Raw genomic sequence first — 22,473 nt, forward strand, 5'->3', positions numbered from 1 at the left:
TGAAGGTACAGGGCTCTTCCTCATTTATTTCAAGACTGGGCAGTTACAGTCTCTTGCAAAGAAATCAGAAATTACATCATTACAGTAAGTTTTCTTTTCGGTTTACCCCACACAAACCTTATGGTTCCCTCCTGCAGTTAAGTGAAATAAGTAATGCAGACCAAAGAAACTATCATCACACAGAAAAATGTTCCAGGGAACAGCTACCAAATTTCAAATGCAGACTTGCAGATTCCTGCCAGCTGTGCTTATATCCAATGTACTGCTAATTTAGAGATAATACAAAAGCCCTCTTACTCATCCTTAAAATGGTTACAGCTCTCCTCATAAGTGAGTGTCACAGAACTGTCAATACCCCCAGCCACGCCACAGCCTCCAAGCCCCACCCTGTGGAAGAGGGTATTATCCCAAAGCACCAGCTCACCCCACTCATTTTCCCTAGCTCTGGCATGCCTTCACCAGCCTGTTATGAACACACAACATCAAGACAACAACAAAGCACATCCAAGCTCTACACACATTCAGATCTGTGTGTTCTTAAGCAAGTTTAAAAAGGCCATTTCCACCATTGTGATATCCTGGATAATAAGAGCCAGGCTGCAGTGAATAGTTACCATTTTCCTGGAGTCTTTGTGTGACACACTCTCCCCATTCTCTGCAGCCGCAGGGAGCTCAACCCTCTTTGCCCTTTACAAAATATATTCCATTGGGTTTAAAGAACAATTTTCTTCTTGGAATTTAACTCTGCAGTATCCCCAAGTTCTTTCATGTGAAAGAAAATCTCACTCCTCTGCTCATTTTCACAGGACTGGTCAGGTTGCTTATGCATGCAAGAGCCGAATGCATGAATAGTTTCATTCCTTCTTCTAAAGGAATGTTTTCTCTATTTTCGACTAAAAGGCAGGCACAACAACAACAATGTAATTCCTAGAACTCACCATAAAATACTGCTGGAAAAAAACAACGGGGGGGGGGGGGAAATGTTTATTTGTCTGTCTTGCTAAAGACAGAGCCTAGCATTTGCAATTGCTCCCGCAATGACAATCCCAACCTAAGTTAAAAATCAGTGTATCTGATTTTTATATATTATTTTTATATATAACAGTGGTGACTTAAATTACCTGTTTTTTCCTATGTATGCAGCTGACAGTTTTGAAAAGGTCTTACCTTATTTAAGACAGTTCTAGCATGCCACTTCAGGTCCCTGACAGAGTCCATGGCTCTGTCTTAGAAAAAAAATCAGTGCCACACACACTGCACAAAAGTGTGCACCCTACTGTAGACTTAATTCACAAGTGAAACTAAATTAGTGATCATCAATTCAATTTAATTCTTTTTTCAATATTCTACAAGCCTCCACAAATGATGTCTGTATATTTTCAAACTATTAAATACAATTGAATCTTCTCTTCAAATCATATTAATATCTTATCTTTACCTGCTTTCACTCCTATTTTGCAATGTTTTTAAGTTAAAAAGTGTTTATTAAATTATCCATACACTAACTGTGGATAACTGAAAATATCTGAAAACAATGAACTCAGGCTTTTCCTTTTGGGATACTAGATTTCTCCCCACGTAAGACTGGACAAGCCTCCCTATATTTTGCAAGCCACACAGTAGGTAACACTTGCTGAAACTACAGTTGAGAAACTCTCCTGTTTATTCAGACACCTGTCACGTTAGGTAGGGCAGATGGCCATTTAAGGATAAACATTTGTCCAGGTCTACTCCCTTAGGCTTCCTGGCCTTCTCTCCCCCAAGACACCAGACTCACTTTTGTTCCTTACAAACATTCCCAATAACCTCCAACCCCCAAGCTTTTTTTGGCACTTTGTCTTTCCACTCCACTTAACCAAAACAGGGGTGGCAAGAATGTGAAAGGACATTGTTACCTGGAGTAACACTACGGCAAAACACAACTGCATCCTGAGCATGGTTTGCATCAGAGTGCAAGATGCAAAATGGGACTTGTCACCACAGCTAAGTGACAAAGGCATTGCAGTTTCAGCCACTGAGGACAAATACAGGCACACGTGGAGGACACTCACCTGAAGCACACGAATTTCCAGTGGTCATCCCTCCTTCATTACCACACCAGTTCAGAAGGAGGTGTGTGCACTTGAGTCACAACTAATTGCTTTCAAGGCAGAAAGGTGAAGTGCTCAGGCCTGAATGCTGGTCACTAAAGACTCTTGAGCCCCTCAAAGTCAGTGCAAGACCCATACTACCAGCAGGTTGGTGTAGCCCACAGGATGCTTTTAGGTTGTGCTGCCTGAGAACCCAGTCATTAAAAGAACTTGTGCAACAGCTGCACTGCACTACTCACCCAACTCAGAGCAAGGAGCTCGCCAGCACAGAGCTGAAGAAATTCAGCTGTCTAAATAATTAACCCAGAAAAGCAAGTAACTTTGATATTCCTGATTCACAAGCAGTTGGTATCTCCTGCACCCAAAGGTGCTTGTCCTGGTTGTCAGTAAACTGTCTCCCTGCCCCCTTGGTGCTATGCAGGAAAAGCTGTACTGATCTATTTTGACATTCCCCCCCCACCATTCCTACTTTTGTCTCCGTATCACTTAAACAAAACTTATTCCCTTCCTATAAATGTGTTTTAAGAAAAGCATTTGCAGAAATCCAGAGAAAATCTGCCACAACTGACACTGTTTGGCCCATGTGCTGCTCAGGAAGTCATCTCAACCATCACAGAATCTGTTTTTTTCATCCCTCCAGCAGTAACTACTATTGCCCATCCCAATAAACAAGAAAAACCAAAGCAAACAAAAACCACAAATAAACAAAACCCCCAGAAGAGTCTTTTCAGCTCTTACTCCAGTTTTGTGCCAATGAAAACTTGCCCAGGCATCTATTTCTAGTGCCACCTTCTAAACTGAGGAGTCCCATGGAAGTGCCCCTTCTTGGCAGGTAACATCAAGGTCTATTGTGAATCATTTATGCCATTACTTCAGACAGGAATCTAGAGTAATGATTATTGTGAATCAATCTACTGCCAAACTTAGCAGGTTTTACTGGAATTTGGAGTTTTGTTGCTGTTTTGGGTTTTTTTTTTGTTTTTGTTGGGGTGTTTTTAATAAGGCAGAAAGTCAGAATCCACTTTTATAACAGGATTTAAGGTATTTCTCAATAATGCTACTTTCACTATTGCAACCTGAACAGCCTTGAACCAAAAAAGACAGCAAAAGAAACAAAGATTAAATGTTTAAACAAACATTTATGCAGATGAAACTGTTATCTAGAGTCATTAAAGGTGCATCTGTTTCATCTTAGAAAAAAAACAAGTAAATTTAACTCTCCAACTGTTACATTATTCATAAGCCCCCAAGTGACACCAAGTAAAGCACTTGTCAAATGGAATGTAGTCTCTGCTTTTGTAAATAATGGTGATGTCCATTAGATCAGCCCTAGTTTTTCTCCCCCCACAGTGCTGCAAAAGAACTAGATACACTGGTAACCAGGGCTACACGAGTCATTATGGGATACGAGGCTCGAGCAAAAAGTGTCTGCAGTGAAGTAAAGCTGGGATACCTGAAAAAAAACAACAACAAACCTTGCAATAACAGAGGCAATGGTGCTAACTGAATTACCTACTTTTAAAATCCATTTAACACTACCACATAGACTGGGCACAATTTTCAACCCTGAAAAGAACAAGTGTGAGATGCAGATAGTCACTCTGCATGTGTGTACCTATCCAAAACTCTCACTGCTTGTCCTTCCCTTTGCTTTTATGCAAACAATCAAGGCCAAAGCCCAAAGCTTGCTTCTTACCTCACCTGGCTCCTAGAACCTCTGTTCTAAAATTATTTCTAATCTTTTTGCCAGGTTCTACACCTAAAATGGCTTGCCCCAAAAATTTTGGCTTCCTCAGAGAGAGCTCATAGAAAAACACTGGGTTCATTTTGAAAGTAACACGAACTTGGAGCTTCAAAGCATCACGCAGGAACACTTACGCTTCAGACAGGATGTCAAAAGACTCATCTCCAACACTCTTCCATTGAAACACTACCTTCAGCATTTTCCTTTCAGACAGTCTTTAACATGTTAGCTATCCTCTTGGAGATGCACAGCTTCTTGCCTCCTCCCAGCCCAAAATCCAGCCAGACCCACAGCCAGTCTGAGTTCAGCAATCCCTTCTGAAACCTTCCTTCCCCTCTCCTCCCAATATTGCCCTGAAGAAGGCAGGCAATAACGGCATTTCCTGCTCCTGGTGACACTGCTACTATTTGAGAGACATGCAGCAATTTATGTGGACTTTCCAAGATTTCACACAGATAATCGTACCCTTTAGGCAATCCCTTCCTGAAACGATTCAGGTAGAGCAAATCCTTCCTTACTGCAACATCACCTTTTGGGTCAAGGGAGAAGGCTGTCTGGCAGTACTTACTCATGCAGACATATCTTTCTTTCTTCTCCCAACCCTGACCATTGTATCTCTCAAAGCAGATTATCACAGTTTTCCTCTCCAGAGGAACTTTCTACCACTTCACTCCTGCTGGGCACACAGTGACTGAATTATTAACTGTGTAAGCAGTTAATTGAGAAATCTATCATTGAACCTTCTTGCTGACTACACATGCATTAGCAAACTACACAATGTGCAGCAGCTCTTTTCTGCATAGTACCTATTATTCACAGTCACCCTACATAAAAAGCCTTTATGCTCTTCCTGAATGTTTGCAACACATTGGGGACCTGCTGGACACAGCTCACTGGATAATTGGCAGGGGGGTTGCCTTTAGCTGGTTTCATTCTCCAACAGCCATTTGTCCCACTGCTGGCATTACCACCAGTTTGAGAGAAGCGTAGGCATTGTTCTAAAATCTCATTTTACTGTCTGGTTTGTTTAACATTAATTTTCTATTGTGCAACGTTAATTTAAAAGTGTCTACACGCTGAGATTTAGAGACCATTCTGCAAAACAGCGTTTTTGTCCCTATATCATCCACAGAGCATACCTTCATGAGCTCTACTGTGAGTTGCCTAAGGTTTTAAAAAAATTGTGGCTGAAGCCTTTTATGGGAAAACACTACAAGCCAAATACTGAACCTAATGGTATTTGCAGATGCACACTGTGCTCACAAGATGAGCCAAGCAGAATAATGCAAGCAAATAATTATGCTCTGAAGGAAACAGAGAATGTGAAGAATGGTGGTTAACAAATGAATGCAAGTCTTGCCAGCTCTCTAGGTCTGGAAGTTCAGCTCTTCCTCCCCACACCTGCTGTGAAACCCTGGTCCAGTTCTCTAGCTGCTCATTTAACATGCTCTTCCCTTGATCTCTGGTTACATTCCTCAAGCCTACACAGCACAGCTAGATTTTCTCATACAGCCCCCTCTGACCACTTCACCCTCCCTCCCAAGGTCAAATGCTACATTCGTGTCCAAGCTCACACAGCACCACATTCAAGCCCCTGATCTGAAAAAGACTGCACAGCTCTGCATGCATGTATTTAACCTTCCTCTGAAATTCCCCCTGCTTGCACCCTCTCGACACTGCCAGCTCAAATTAGACTCTGCAAGCTACAAACATCACCTCGACTAGCTCACATTTGAGCTACTGTATCCACAAAGCACTTTATTGCTGGGATCACAGTATTGAGCAGCATCTCCTCTGTCTTTCCACCAGTACTCCCATTCCAGCAGCAAAGAGATGGCAAGACAGGGGTGATAGAAATCCATCATCCATGCCCTGCAGATGGTCTAAGTCCTGATACTGGATGCTGCCAGAGAAAGCCAAGCCAAGTGTGAACAATACTCAAGGGCCTTTCACCCTTGCCTGTCGCCTATTTCCCCAGCTCTGCTCCTCTCCCAAAGCACAGTGCAATAGGACAGAGAGGAAGAGGAGGAGGAGCACACCATGGATGTTCACAGCATAAAAAGCAATATAAATTAAAACAAAACTACAGAATAGACACTCTCTAGCAGACTCCATCCCTCTCAAGTATCCAAGCTTGCTCTTCTTTTCAACAGTAATACACTCTTTTGGATATTATGGTAACCTGGAAGCTTATGAAGGAATACATGTGGTTAACTCAAGCCTTTCCAAGTAAGAGAAGAGGGTCTGGAAAGCATCTTGCATTTCTGAGGTCCTGTAGCATACTGGAGACACATAACTGTGGATCCCTGCGCTGGATGCAAGTCACACGGCTGCCATTACAGAGAACATCGCACAACTGCACCACCATGCCCTACTTTTGAGAGCTGTACTAAATGATACTTTTATATATACTCATGAAGGAAAGTATCTGAGAAATAGTGGAATATTTGGGGGGAAATTTTTTTATTGTAAATACAGTGAAAATGCATCGTCCAACTAATGACACCCTTTTAACTTCTTCAGTGGAAGACACAGAGACATGAGAGACACTCTCTTAGTCTTAGTAGTACAGATTCCATACACAACACTGCTTTAGCTAGGACAAAATTGCTTCAAGTCAAAGAACAAAAGCACACATACACAGCTATTCTGAATTTTACACTGGTGTTCTCAACAGGACACAACCATAAGAAGTCTCAGTGCTGTCATCTTTTGGAATATCAACAGAGGCAGCAACAATTTAACTTAGCAGACCTTCTTTTTGTTTAATTAAACATTTCATTAGAAAAACTACTGTACATATGTAGGAGTGATCATATTGGAAAAGTCCAAGAATACAGCTGTGTTGTGAATGTGAGCCAAGAATGCACATCTTGGTTCTACTTTGTGTTCGCCTTATGTCAGCTTAATTAGCTTTATTTACAATGTTAAATTCTCTCAGATAGAGAAATTAAATCAGCCTTTTATGCATTGAGAGCAGTAGATGAGTTTTCTTCACTCAGTTAATTGGATACTTCTTTTCAGTGTAGCAAAGGGATAGCAAAATAATCACTGTGTTTTACTAAACCAGCTATTACACTAAAGAGGTTAAAATAAATACCAGCATGCACACTTGGTTGTTTTTAAAATTGGTTGCAGTCTGTTTCTTGCAATCACAAACAGGTCTTGTGAGAAACATCACATAAAACCAAGGGTCACAATGCACTGGTTTTAAAATCTTGATTTCACACTAGAGTGGAGTCTGAGTTTTCACAGTCAAAATTCACAAGTGCCTTGGAAAATGTAAAGCTCCTGCTTGGAAAGGAGAAGCAAGAAGGACTGGGCCTTATCTTCCCAGTGAAGGTTACTCCACGGCTGCCAGTGATAGCACTGACATTTGCTGGATTGAAGTCTTTTTATTGGAACAAGTGCTTTACTAGAAAATGGAGACTATTTTAAGGAAAAACGCTCACCATTTCCTCTTTAGCATGTCTTCAACATAATGCATATGAATCCTTGTCTCCAACTGGCTCACAACAGCTTGATTACTCATGAAATGCTTTACTTCACCTTGGTATGAGCCAGAGGGTAGAAACTTACCTTATGCACTTCTTTTTGTCACATTATAAAATACTGAAGATTTGTTTTCCTCTGTAGCCTCCACTTCAGCTTAGGTTAACCTATTTAAAAATGAGGCAATTGGCCAGAAAATTAAAAGCCAGAAACTTCAGTACATAAAAAAAGTTGACGCAGAGGATCTGTATGTTTTCTTTTTTCAGCTATGACTTGTACCTCTTTTTCCCGGATAGTGCTGGTTATATAAATGACATTACATAAATACAGACAGAAAATGAAGAAACACACCTGGAATAACAATCAAACCTATGAAGTAAAAGGAAAAAGATCTCCTGTTGATCCATAGGTAGTTAAATGCAACGTACGTTTTACAGCCTAGACTGAGATTGAAATCTAACACTGAGCTTCTTCTAGACTAAGCTGTGAACTCTCGTGCCAACAATGCACCTCCAGGAGCTCACTATTACACGTATCTTGCTAAGCCTCATCCCCATGTAGCTTTTCACTCCAGGAAAGACAACTGACAGGAGAGTTTGGACACTGCACGGAATTTAACACAACTTCATTAAAGGAAATTAAGTCAGCTTAATGCTCATGAGACTGATCTGGCATTCTTGAGAGGCAAAAAGAAGTTTACAGCACAGTAAACTTCACATTGTTAGACCTCCTTTTCCAACACCTCTGTATGTCTCATCCAAGCTCTACCCATGGCCAATCTGTCTGCTCTTAAACATTTATGTAAGGAATTGTGAAAACAAATTAATCTCAGTCTGCCTTTTCTCTTTATCCTCTTCAAAGATGTACTATCAGGAGCTGCAACAAATACCAATCACACTGGCATTTCTCATGAGGTGTTTTCCCAAAAAGTTCCTCTAGGCAATATTTTGCCTGTTGAAGGGGATTATTTCTATAAAATATAAAAAAAGCTGGTTTATGTAGCACATCATCTGTTTCATTTATTAGAAACTAGATCATTATACTGGATTTAAGAGTATGCAGATGAAGAGGTAATACTGCATTAAACGAAAGACATCAAGAAAAGCTGTGAAGCTCACTCCGAGATGGTGTGAGCATAGTTAGTGATTCTGTATTAGAAATGAAAGGTTTTATAATAAAGTGTACTGAGCAACAACTTCATTTGCAAAAAAAAGCATCAGGAGAAACACAACATATAAATTATTAGCTAAATATGCTTTCAGCTTGCAGAAGCTGAACATATTTTCAGTAATTGCTGGTATACAATGGAATAGGTATCACTTTTAAGACCTGGGGGAAATCTGGCATGCTAACACTAGGCAGTATGTGGCAAATAATAAGGATGACAGATTGAAGTTTTTAACAATATCCTTTTTCCACACAAATACTAAACCTCTTCTTCAGATGTGGAGCTTTATTTATTGCTCTTTAAGTGAGGAAAATGCAAAGAAGGAAGAAGAAAAAAACCTGCAAGTGTTTCTCGTTCTCGCTGGGCTCCAAAACATGTAAATAATTCCCTATTTCTTTCAAGTGGTTGACTTTTTTTTCCCCCTCTTGCTAGAGTGTTTGTCCTTTTTCAAATTAATTTTCCAGGGACTAAATCTCTGATTAAACAGGCAGAAAAAGGAGTTGGTCCTCACCAGGGCAGCCTGAAGGGTGACTTCAGTGTTCCTCATAGCGTAAGGACAGAAACACAGTAATTAATAGGTATAGGACCATGGCATGCAGGCTTTTAATTGCTCCCCATCCTTCACCTGTCTAGCACTATTTCAAGGCTGAAGAGTCATCCCTCCAATCTAAAGGATGCTTGCCATATTTCCTTTCCTTATGGGAAGAAAGGAAAACTTTAGTTTGATGCAACAGGTATGGAAACGCAAAAGGAAAAAAAAAGGGGCAAGTGAGCAGTCCCAAAACAGAGCTGAAACCTATGGATTAGGTGAGGAAAGGCTCCACTGCTGAGCCATCACGCAAGGTTCCTGTGGGATCCCCACTGTATTCTGGCAAATGCACATATAGTGCCTCACTAAAGCATCAGCTCATAATACCTAAATCACAGCCCTGTGTCTGTTTCTTGTCACCTACAGGACCAGATCCCTACCCTAATGCTCAGTTTATGTCAACCAGCTTCCAAAACGCATGCCTGTGTCTATGAAAGTCCTCAGTACTCTTCAATTGCTTGTGGTTGTTATTCAGGAGTAAGAGAGTGGAAACACTTCAATTACTCACTCCAAGCAGGAGCTCTTTGTGGGTAGCTGCATAGACTTTTAATGGATTTTATTCTGCAGTCCATCCAAGCAGTAACAGAAAGTTTTTGTTAGCTCAACTTCTGTGCTGCAAGCCTGCTGAAAAGGATGTCCCTCCAGCATTAGAAGTTAATTTAGCTGCTTCTGTTACCATTCAACCCTTGGCCTCCATTCTGAGGCTGCCAACACAAATACCACCTGCGAAAGCCATTCTCATAAACTTGGGCTGTATGAAGGGATTTGAAATGTCTGGCTCAGCTCATCAGGGAACACGTGGCAACCCAGAGGCTCTAACGACCGAGACACCAAGGAAGGCTTTTTTTTTTGTTCACGGTGCTTATGTTACATAGCACATCTTCACCATATTGCTGCATTTGAACTTCCATAGAATTCATGTCATTTTTCATGTGCAGAGCCTGAAGTCACTCAGAGGAGTATTTATTCAGTCCAGCTGAATCAAGCTGAAATCAGTGGACTTGCACAAATGCTGCTAAAAATTATTGCTAGAATCAGTTCTCAGCTACTACATTTACAGTAACATTATTAAGTCAGTCCCTTACAGTATGCAAGGAAATAAGCAAGTACACCTAGGATGTCTTTATGAAGGGACATTAAGCATGGCCTACACAGGATAACAGAACCAAATGAACTTTTCCACATCTCATACATTCTCTCAATAGCATATGCTAAGCTAGAAGCTAGCAGCAGCAGCTCCAAGTTATGAGTTGATCAAATGTTACTGAATTTCACCTGACAGGCTCCAAAAAAACCCCCATCCATATCTATTCATTACCTCTGGTGTTTTTCCTTAAATAAAACAAACATCACATAGCCTCTGCTGCCCAAATTAATGGGAGTGTGGAAAAAAAAAAAAAACTTTTAGAACTATTAAGGTTCTACATATTGAAAGAGAAAGCATTACATTTACTTAAAGATTCATTTGGAGATTGATTTTCACAAAATTTCACCTTACAGCCTCACCTGTCTGGTCAGCAGTGTTCAGGTTAGTTGATTTACTCTGCTGCTGCTGCTATTAAGTAAGGAAAGCTAAGTAAGGAAAGCTAATAAGAAACATGTAGAGCAGACCATTGCTGTCTGACTAAATATGACAAAAGGCATTTCACTGCAGTGGAGTTCATAATACAAAACCACTGACATGATTAGGAATTTAGATCAGCACATTTCAGACAAGAAGGTGGTGGTAAGAAGACAATCAATAACAACCATCCAACGTAATATCAGGTCTGTTTTTTAACCAGCATCAGCCTGACACTGTCCTTACTCCTCTCCACAAAACTTCATTAACCTATATTCGTTATCATCCACCAGAAATGCACTTTTCACCAGGCAGTCAATAGAGAAAAGAAGATAGACAGCATATCCCCTTTCTTCCCTGTCCCAAATCCTGGCACGAGCCAGACACAGAGAGGAAAGAAGGGAGGGAAAGATAGTATGAGCATAAGAAAGCTGAAGACGGTTAAAGACTGGGCAGCCCCACCATCATGGAAAAGCAGCTCTGTACCATGTAGTGGTCTCTTACATTTGGAAGTACTGCTCATCCATGAAACTCAGTGAAGCATGCTAAGGGTTGAACTTCAGAGTTAGCAAGTTATTACAAACAAGCTAGTTCCCTGGTCCCATGAAGTGAAAGGTGGGGGCAGTTCTCTGAACATTTGGACTAAGCAGATGCATTGGCTGCCAAGAACTGAAATTAAGCTGTTGGCTGGTTTACATCTTATTAGAGCGCCTCTCCTTTCCAACCTAACAGCAGGTGTTGGCCGAGTATAATTACACACACAGTTTATACAACACATGGTAGCATACTTGAGAGCTTTAGCTCTGAATGCACACATGGGTCAGTGGTGCTAGCATTTTCAACCAGTGCCACGAGGCATTTTTGCTTTGTTCCATTATAAAAATATTTACTGAAACTGATTTCCCAGTTTGGATTGATTAAAGATACAGAAGTCTGGGAACAAGTATTTATTGTTCCCAAATGGCTTTGGAAGAGGACCTGGGGCTGTACCGCCTGCCACACAAACAGGTACACTCAGTTGGCATCATCTTTTCTTTACCATCCTGACTTTCTGAGTTCAGTTATAACAACAGAAAGTACCAGTGGAATGCACAAGTTCAAACACCATGAAAGGTTCACATTTCCCACCTACCACACTGTCTCAACTCAGTGAATTTTGAACTTTGGTGACTGGACTGCTTTTCTGAAGCTTTCTCTTAAGAGGGGACACACCTGTCCTCAGCTTTGCACAGCATCAAGGCTCACTGTTGGTTTTGTTTTGGGGCAGGTGTGTGTCAAAACGCATTGAAGAGGCTGATTATGGAAAACAGTTACAAACTTTTAGTTTTAGTTTAAACTGAAGGTCTACTCAGGCACCTGGGAACTGCTGGGGGCATGGGGAATAGGAAGGCAACCATTTAATTCTGTTATTTTCCAAGCTGTCAAATGGGATGGAGACACTGAACTATGTTAGAGAGCAACAACTATACAACTCATTCTTTATGAACATTACAGGCACCGGGAGAGGAGAGGGGAAGCTATTTCACCAGTCAACATATTCCAAGGCAAAAGAAGACCCCTGGGAAGTGTGGGCCAGAGCTGGATCTGAAGAAAGAGAAGAGCAGCAATGCATGAAGGACAAAGACTGCACCTGAGAGCTGTTTTGAAAACTCAGTCAAATTCAGGGAAAACGAAAAGCTACAAGCCCTCGGGAATGAAGCGTGCACAGATTTAAACAAATCGGTATAACAGCAGCATAGAGCAGTTTGCAGATGTTGCCAGTACAGTCACAGCAATGACACAACTGCTGCATGCAAAGCTGACTAAAACAGACACTGAATACTCCTTGCATTGCACTGAAACCTAAAAACCATCTTCACAGGGCAGCAGAATTTCCAACCGCATAAGCTGGGGCAAAGCATGTAGCAAGAACTGCCTGATTTTGGCACAGAATCCATAGCTTTGCACAGTGTTTAGTGACACTCCTGTAATTAATGCGGTAGTGAATGCTTGAGGAGAAACCTTTTTTCTTACTGTGAAATTTTTTAAGACTCCTACTGGGCTGAACCCAAGGACTTCAAAGTTTTTCAAAGGGGAAAAAAAAAAAAACAAAGAACAACTACTGAAAATTCAAGTTTATTTTTGGTCTGAAAGAAGCAGAAAAGGGGATTAAAGTTGGAAGTTGATCACCTCCAAGTTGAGTACCTCAGTAATGGACCTTGTGGCTATTTATCTCAGGCTGAGAACAGAAATTTAGCCCTGTAAATTTGAGAAACTCTTTCCCAGCAGCAGAATAATGGCACTAGAAAGACTCTGGTTTCAAATGAACTTAGCCTTATCACACTAATTTCTCATGTACTGAATTCCCATGGGTATCCACTGACCAAAGTGTATTACACCCTTGAAAACACATAAATCATTGAAGTAAAAAAGTGTGTCTCTATGAATAAAGTTGCTGAAACCTGCAGCAGTAAATTACTTAAACACTTACAAAGGCACACAGGTATTAAAAATAGCAGAACTGTCTACTGCACGTAAAAGCTAACACCTATCCTTAATTCCTGTATTCCAAAAACTTCACTGCTTTAGTTGCAAAAGCCTGATTATACTCATATACTTGAGGAGCCATTCTCTGAAAACCCATAAAAAGGGCCAAATCGGTTTTGGGGCTTTCACTTCACTTTCTGCACTGAACAGCCCCCACTGCAGCAGTTCACTGCATGAGGAAGACCAGGCTTCAGATCACTTTTCCTATTGCCATACCATGCCATACCTGTTTCTGTCTCAAACAGAAAAAAAGCATAAAACTCTGCTACTCACAATAAGACAAGACACAACTCTTCTTGCCTCGTGTGAAACTCAGTCAGTGACACAATGAAGCAGATAAATTTTCTACGTAAAACTTGCGAGACGTTACATTCAGTGGATGGAGCTCGAGAATGATCAGAAAGGAAAAAAAAAGCACTTGTCATAAATAAAAAGGTAGGTTACACAGAGGCTTCTCTTCCCTAACTAAGCGTTTCAAAAAACAGGAAGTATCATTACACCAGGAACACGTGACCAACACAAAATCTGTCTCCAGTTTGCATGACATGCAAAACTGCAGTGAGCAGTACCTTACTTCAGTGAGCTTACACAAAGTCAAAAGCCATGAAGGGAAAGAAAATAAAGAAGAGATGACGCTCCAGACTGACTTTTTTAAAACCCTCATCTAAGGTGTGTTGGACATCCTTCCATACCGCTGCATTCACATGAAGCATTTAAGGTGTGCTTTCTGATGGATTTTTATTTTTGTGTGGAGGCTTTTTGGTTATTTTTTAAGTTTTGTTTCTACCACCCTCAAAAAATGTATCCAATAGCCAACAGCTGAAACCCTTTCAGATAAATCCTTTCATTACTGGCAAACATCACTGCTGATGTCAAGAAAATCCTATTTAATTTCATCTAGCATATTGAGTTTCTAGCGAAATTCCTGAGAAAATTGATTTTTCTATCAACCCCCCCATTTTTTTTGACACCTGCATAATTTCATTTACAGTTCACAATAGGGTTCGCACAGGCAAAGGCTCACCCAGCAGCACATGTCCATCCCAAACTGTTTCTAACTTCCCAGATTAACAGCAAGTTTTTGCCTAGAAATGGAAAAAAAACCCCCATCATCAGTGGTTTGGACACTCCTTGCTGTTTTCACATCGAGTCCCTGAATTTGCTTTGTGAAAGGTGGAGTTTTGAGCAAGGCTTACAAAGCCAAGTGTGCAGAGACTTGGTGCTTTACCATCCTTCCTTCCCCCAGCAACACTGAGGGAGCTGCTCTTACAAATCATAGCAAAATCTACCGAGGAGTTGTTTCACTCACAATGCTGCTCTTCAGTATTTACACAAAATCTGGTTCTTGTTGCTTTCCAGAGACAAGTACCAGAGTGCACACTCTGATCTCTCTGATGGAAAATGGTCTAGGCAGTAAGGAGAGATGGCCACTTCTTGTGATGCAGTTTTGAAGTGCAGGGACCATTAGGTTTTCACCCTTCACACAGAAACCTTACCCATTCCCTTTTAACTTATAAAAACCCATGATGCTCAACCTTTAATCATATTTAATACTAATTCTGAAGGATTTTGACTACTGACAGGCTAAACTTCAAATTATGCAATCATCATAATAATTTCTATTTACATTCATTCGAAGCTTTATCTTAATTTAAAAATGCAAGTGTAATTTGTCAAGATTCCTATTCATGCTGTTAAATGGATTTATCTGTCAATTAAATTTTTATACAAATCATATCTAATGGGAAGCACTGAACCTGGCAGGGGACACAGAGAAAAGAATAATAAAGAAGGGCTTCTATGAGTATGATAATCAGAAAAGGAAGTTTAAAGAAGGTGTACCCACCCCAATAAACAATGCTGGTAAATGTATCTTTAAGGTCCCTTCTAACCCAGCCCATTCTATGATTTGTTCTATGATTTTGACAGAAAGCAATACTTCTATAGTCTTTTTGTACATCAGAGACTGCCTTTCTCTTACAAACAGTAACCTGTACTTAACATTGCAGCTGCCACTTACTCACTTTCAGTCAAAGACCAATTCAAATGCCACATTCAAGCTCCACACTTTTCCACTTCGGTCTTACTAAGATATTGTGAGCCACTGAATACTGTTCAGCATTACTCAAGCCAAACACTTGGGAGCTAAGTAAGATCTTCAAGATAAAAACTGCACAATAAAATGTTCAGGATGGGATATAGATTGAAATAGCAGCAGATCACTGTCTGCTTTCAGGCATACACCAAGTGTTTCCTGAGGGGTAGTTCAGAGCTCTTCAAGATGTCTCTACTTAGCACATCTCAGATCCAAGTCCATAAGCCAAGCTGAATCACAACAATATTAAACAGGAGCCTAAACCAAAAACGCTATTTAGACTGGGTGAGCTTGCCCATTCTTGTTCATTTACAACCTAATACCAATGATGTTCCATCAGCACAGGTTACCAAGCTTTTCTCCCATAAACTCACTTCCTCAGTAACAGCAGTAGAGTGAGACAGCAAAACTGCAACAAGGAGACAGTGCTTCAAAGCTCCCTCCTGCTGCTCACAAAACCACAGAAAAAGCAAGCTGTCTCACTGAGAAGCCACTGACTTCCTCCTCCCAAATTCAGTTAAGACCAAGTCAACCCCGACACAGCTGGAGAAGTTAACCATAGGAGAGAAGAAAGCAAGAAATGCATTTTCATGGGCTGCATTTAAACAACAGCTGTACTGTGGAACAGGGAATGCTAAATTCTTGCTTCTTTCAGCTGCCCACATTTCAAGCTTGGATAGCTGACCTTCACATCTAGCATAATACTAGCTTTCTACAGCACAAAACAGTATAAAGAATTAACAAAGTAAATCCATTATCACTTCCAAGAAGTCAAGATAACAGAATTATCAGAAATCAGATTTTATTCCTTCACGTGGTTTGCTGCTCGCTTATTATGTTTTTTGTCTTCTGGAATTAACTAGATTATTGCTATCCATACCCACATCAGTAAACAGAAATGCCATTTTTGCCAGATCCTCAGAGATATTTCAAGGATATTAGAGCAAAAGATAGATGCTATTCTTACTGATAAAACATTACTAGGGAAAGATTCTTGTGTTTGATGATAACAGAGAATCGATGACAATTCTCTGACCTTGACTATGAGACTAACAGTTGTGTACTGCTTTTTTCTTCTGTTGTTCTTCACCAGCTCTGTGTGCCTGAAGGCACAGGTTGGCAGAGAGAATTCCCCACACTCATACTGATAGTTAATGACTTTTAAATTTAATATTCTTGACACCAAGGAGATGTACACATACTGACTAAAGCATATGTGGTAGCTATCACTATCACTAGCAGGAAATGAGCATGCTTCAGGAATTCCAAAGCATTGAGATGGTTTAGATACAAAATGTTCCTTCCTCTCTTTCCTCCCATTATACACAGTCACTTAAAGAATAAAAAGTCTGACAGATCACAATATTTTTCTGAAATTCGGTTCCATTCACATCTCCCTCACTTTCAAAAACACAAACATCATGGCGTAATTTCTGGTACAGACTGAAAACAGAACCCAAGCCCAAATGCTCAGGACACTTACTGCATTTCCAGCAGAAGCTGAATTCTGCCTTTCTCTAATTCACATTAAGGCTATGAACATAAGCCCACTGGCTTGTCTTGTCCTCTCCAGCTATAGTACTGCCACCTTCCATTTAGATATATATACACAAGGTGTGCAATTAGAACATTCCTCAGTGAGAGTAACCAACACCCTCTGCCTCCTTCCAAATACAACCAACCAGTAAGCAAAATAAAAACTACAATCCATTTTGGAACAAAACCTCATTAACCTTCTTCCATTATGTTTTTGTCTAGAAGAATTATTGTATGTTATACAGACTGCACAATCCAGTAGTGAACAAACAGGTATTCATAATAAATACAGAACCAATATTACATAGTAAATATAACAAAATACCTCTTGCCATTTCCTAATGATAACCTTATGCACTGAAAATTCATGGTATCAGTGGTGTTCTTTGCTTTAGCTCTCCACAGCAAGAACAACAGGGTTCCCAGAAGGTCATAGTGATTTTCTTGTCAAAGTTAATGCAGCAAACCCTTCAGTGTAATGGGAAAAAACCATTTCTGTATATGGCACTGAACCTGGGACATATTTCAGGAACTGACACTTGTGCAGTTTTCTTCAGAAACATTCCAGAAAATACACTAAGGTGAGATATTGACTGATCCTAATTTGGACAGGCCCATTAATTTTCCAAACCTACTGGCATATTTTAAGTTACACTTCTCTCAGCACTTCTCCCACCCCACTTTGTATCTCTAGGTGTCTCCATGAACTTACTTGAGACTTCAGTGGAAAATTCAAATAAACTTTTAGTTATTAATTCAGCTGCTACCTAATTATCACAGGTATCAGAAGATCAGAATTACCACCTCCATTTCACAAAGGGAAGTAGCAAAGTCAACAGGATCTTCTGAAGTCATCCCACAGGTCAGCAGGAGACAGACGAGAAGATAATTTGGGCTCCACAGTGCTGTAGAAAGCTCCATGCTATACAGCATTGTGCCAGCTCTCAAAAAGTCATGAAGTCTTTACATGCAAACACACTGGCAGATGTCAAGTGCTAGGAGGTAGAGTTATATTCTGGAAACTGAGTATCTGCCCTGCAAACATTTTTATTTTGATGGCTGCTTTTTTCACTCTTAATTGCCAAAATACATACATGGAAAGATACATTGTATTTCCCAGAAGTTATTGGCTATTTCGTATTCAAATTAGTAATCCTAACATAAAATTTGTAAATATACAGTGTGTTATTTATCTGAGATAATTTTAAGGGAAAACAGCTACCAAGGCTGTGAAATTGGTACTTAGAAATTAACTCAAACTTTGGAAACAATTACCTCAAGACTGAATACTTTTCCTAAACATGTGCACTACAATGCAAGCTGTAAAACTCGACCAAGTGTCATGACCTGTTCCATACAGGGAACTAGATTAGATGGGGTTTATGCCTCTGAGAACTCCCTGTGAAATTCCACATAAATACATACCATGAGAAATTCAGTAGCCACAAAAACCACGAGTGTGGTTATTATATTTTAATATCTGCACAGAAGTAACTCACAGATGTCAGAGCTTTTTCTCAAGTCACAAGCATCTAAGAAACTAAGACTATCATATTCCTGTAGGTGCTAGCACAAGATCTTTCTTAACTTACTATCACGGGGCTCAGGCCTGCCCTGACCCAAGAGGCAGCATTATTTCTCTACTCATATAGCATTCTAGAGACAGGCAGCCCTAAAGCATGGTGGTGGAAAAGCTAAATAAATAGGAAAATAGATGAGGAGTAAGGAGCAGTAAATCACCACAACAGAACCAAGCAGCAAACAGCAGTCTGTTCTGTATTACAGATGGCAATGCATTCAGGCTACAGTCTTAGGGGATTTCCTATTTGGGAAGACATACAGCAGAGATACTCCACATTGTAAGTGGAAAAACAAAAAAAGCAGTAATTTTTCAAATACAGTTTATTCATCTGCCTCAGTCAAGCCCATCCGACTGACTTCTGCTACTTGAACTTTATGTATATTTTTGAAATGCTGAAATGAGAAAACCTGACCTGGAAAAGGGAGTTTTAGAAACAAATCTGATGGAGAAACCACACCAGCTGCCAAGGCCTGACTCATTGTTCTGTTCACTATAATGAAAAGCCCAAATCCAATAGAGAGTCAGTCAAAGAGATGGAGAAATCTGGTTCTTTGAACACCGGACAGTTCTGCTTGCATTAACTTATTTTCCTCCCTCACCTCCCATCCTGTCTCCTCCTTTCACTTACCAAGGGCTTGGTTTCATCTTCATCTTTGAAATAGTAAAGCTGGTCCCCCTTGAGAACAAACCAACGTGTGTGCCAGGTCTTGACGAAGCCTCCTTGCTTCCGCAGCCACCCGCACTTAATGGCAACGTGCCGCCCTTGGCTCAGTGGGGGAGTCTCCGAAGAGCCATTGTGTTCCTCCATACTGGGAATGAGCAACTCTCCTGTTGAGCAAACAAGAGGGAAAGGTAAAATAATTAGATTATCATCCAGGCAGTAACTCGCTCCTTTCAACACAGCTGGAAAAGAAACGCACCTCAACTACAAGGAAAGAAAAGGTTAGGAAAGCACTTCCCATCTGCCTGCTTATTCCCATACTAGCACACTCCATCAGCTGAGAGAATTATTACTTGCCTATAAAATGCAATAATAATAACGAACTGCTAAAAAGCAGGCAAAAGGGCAAAAGTTTTGTTCAAGTGCCATGTAGACACTCTGACCAGCACTGAAGAAGACATCAGCTGTTTCCTGTGGTGAGCTCTGCTGGACTACAGGCAGTAAAACAAGGAATGAACTTACAAGTGCACCTTCAGATCAAGGAAAGCAGCATGCTTATCACTACTGGACCTCCCCATTTAATATTCCTGCACAGGTTTGGGGCTTCCAAGTTCATATTAAAGAAGACTCTGCTTCACCAAGGCTTAATATAACCCACCACACAAAGAGGTTTTGTTGGGGTTTTTGGTTCTTTTTCCTGAAGTCCATTTACTGGAATGGTGACAGAAAATGCAAGAATAGCTGCATATCACCTTACACAAGCAACCCCCTGACTGAAATGAGTGTGTCCAGCTGCTTATTATAGACATTTTGCAAATCATGGAGAATTTTGGCCCATCAATTTAAGGCTCAAGAACTATGTCAAAACTAGAGCTGAGCTGTGGAATTAAACTTGACAAAGTTTCACGTGGTGTTGCGGCCTCGTTAAAATGATACTTTTTACCATATCTGGGCAGTCACGACTCTTCCTGATGGATTTTGTACATATAATCATGTAGTAACTGCTTAACCTTCATGGTCAAAAGGCTCTGATCCTCTATAAAGTCTAGAATTCAACAAACTTGGGATTTCGAGTTGCATGTTCTGATATTTCCGGTTGAAATACAAAGCAAACTGAGACCTACGTGTGCCAAATAGTGTATACCTAAACAGAATAAAATGTGACTATGACCACAAACACATCAGTGTGCAAAATCAACGGTGAAATTTCACTGTCTGTTATGTGCTTGAAGAACAACATGTTTCTTTTCTTTCCAGACGACCACTGGCAGTCTTTCTTGCCTAGTCAGGAGCCTGCACAGCTGTTAGGGCCTGGGAAAGCCAATTTCATAGGTAATGTATTTCTTGTTTCTAAACATCAGGGTGGGAAAAGAATAAAATATTCTAGATGCTGCAGGAAAAAGGCATCTCTGACTAAGAAAACCTAGACTGAAGCTTCATGTTCTGACTTTGGCAAAGTAGACTGGTGAGTCGAAGCCTGGCACTCCTGTTCTGGTCCCCTATATTGCAATGATAGTCTCTGAACATAGTAAATAGCAGCATTGCCAGGGTATGCACTCAGCTTCTAAGGCAGAGTGGAAATGGAGATACACATTCATCTGACAGATGAGACCATCCCTCTGACAATTAAAACAAGTACTTTATCTGGATAGTGTTACATCATTGTAAAATAAATTGCAATACGATAAAGCAAGAAGTGGTAAATAGATCAATAGATTCCAGTCAGGAGTGGTTTTCAGCCCATTTTTCCTTTGGCTCCTTTCTTACTGCTCACACATCCTCCTTTGGAATAACTTCTCCAGTTGCCATCTCTGCTGTGTGTTTACAGCTTTTGCTTTTAATACCCACACGCAGTCTGTTGTCACGTCCCTGCTTGGGCCTGGATCCTGGAATCTGATCCCTGTGATTAAAACTCTCCACTGCCCTGTGCCACTGAGGTTAATGGGCCACCACACAAGCACAGAGGTTTCGCTGCAAAGCACAAATTGCAGGATCAAAACTCAGATCACCTGGTATTCTTCTGAGAAAAAGCAAATCTTTCTCCTGCCTCTTTAGGGTTCACCTGGAGTCACCCAGAACACTTGTACTGTTAGATTTACTTGAGCTAAGTGTCCCTGCAAAACATACAAACGTGTCTGGCTCGCTGCAGAGCAGATAAAAGATTTTTTCTTTTGTGCCTGTGGTTACAATTCCATCCTAGCAAGAACGATCCAGCTGATAAACCCTGGGACCACACTGATCAAGAGTTTCTGTGAGCACACACACCATCAGTGGTCACACTCTGCAGACTGCAGCTCTGGGGCTGCAGAGTTGTTAGATGCTGCAGTGAGTTTCTGCACTGAACGATGCCCCCTTCCAACCCAGAGATAAAAATGGAGATTCAGCTACCACTAGAAAAATTAACAGCCTGCTTTCTCAGTGCCTTGTTAATAAACATGTGCTCACACTTTAAGGTGGTCTGGGCTCTTGTAGTATTTTTCATTCCCTTTGCCAGGAAGGGCAGGCTTTATTAAGCTGACTTGCACCCTACACCTCTACCTACCACCATGGGTGCTGAACACGACTCAGGAATTAGGGCAGACTTACCTGTGCTATATGAGATCAGTCTCTAAAAAAGCAAATGCACTCAACTCATAATTGGCATTTTTTGAATACAAGCAGAAATCTCTTGGATGCTGCTGTTTTCTGGACGGACCAAAGTAGATGTCAAGAAGCAGCCCTCCAAACTCATACCCTTAGCAAGTGAATTAGCAAGTATTTTAAGGAAAGCAGGTAAATTACTGCAACTGAAAAAAGTAAGGAATAAAATCACTACCCACAGGCTACCCTGTGCTCCTTGGTGCACAACTGCTAACCTGATCAGTTAATCTCTGCTGCTTGGGTCAGTAGCAAGGCAGGAACAAAAGAAGAGTTTAAATACAGTAATTATGTGTATCACTGCAGTGTTAAGGACAGCAGATCCCCATTACACTTGGATCACAAACAAGAATCTAACTACCAAAGTTAAAACTAATTGGAGGATATGGGTTTTTTAATTTTGTTTCACAAAGTCACATCTCGCTGGTGTCAACAGAAGTGTACAAAGTAAGTAGGTGCATTTTATCAAGCCAGGAAAAATGTTAAGACACTCTTATCTCTTTGGTAAAATCTATATCTAACTACTTCTGAGATACTAAAACAAATGAGGTGTAGGAGAGATGACAATTCTACTGCTCTGAAGACTTCACAGGACAGTGTAAGATGTCCTTTAAAGTAGTAGTATACTCTTGGACATATTCTGTACAAAAAAGTTGTGTTGTTTCACTCATTAGTGATTTTATTCTCTTCAGCAGTTAGAAGTTCAGTCACCTAACTTGTGGTTTGTTTTGTTTTTTTTTTAAGGAATTGTAGTTAGTCCTGCAATTAAGTTTATTTGTTGTTTTTCATCTC

The 22,473-nt window shown here is 40.5% G+C and overlaps 1 protein-coding gene across 1 annotated transcript in view; it reads right to left on the reverse strand.

The window, feature by feature from the left end:
• LOC108508648 (rho GTPase-activating protein 24-like) overlaps positions 1-22,473 on the reverse strand; it is a gene marked incomplete at its 3' end in the record, with an annotated part of 78,108 nt that overhangs the window by 21,507 nt on the left and 34,128 nt on the right. Inside the window, exon 2 of the mRNA XM_017837612.1 lies at positions 19,012-19,211. Within this exon, the coding sequence (XP_017693101.1) occupies positions 19,012-19,191 (180 nt within the window). The remainder of the gene's footprint in view (positions 1-19,011; positions 19,212-22,473) is intronic.

Source organism: Lepidothrix coronata, unplaced genomic scaffold (genome assembly GCF_001604755.1).
Source record: "Lepidothrix coronata isolate B3197 unplaced genomic scaffold, Lepidothrix_coronata-1.0 Scaffold307, whole genome shotgun sequence".
Taxonomy (NCBI): domain Eukaryota; kingdom Metazoa; phylum Chordata; class Aves; order Passeriformes; family Pipridae; genus Lepidothrix; species Lepidothrix coronata.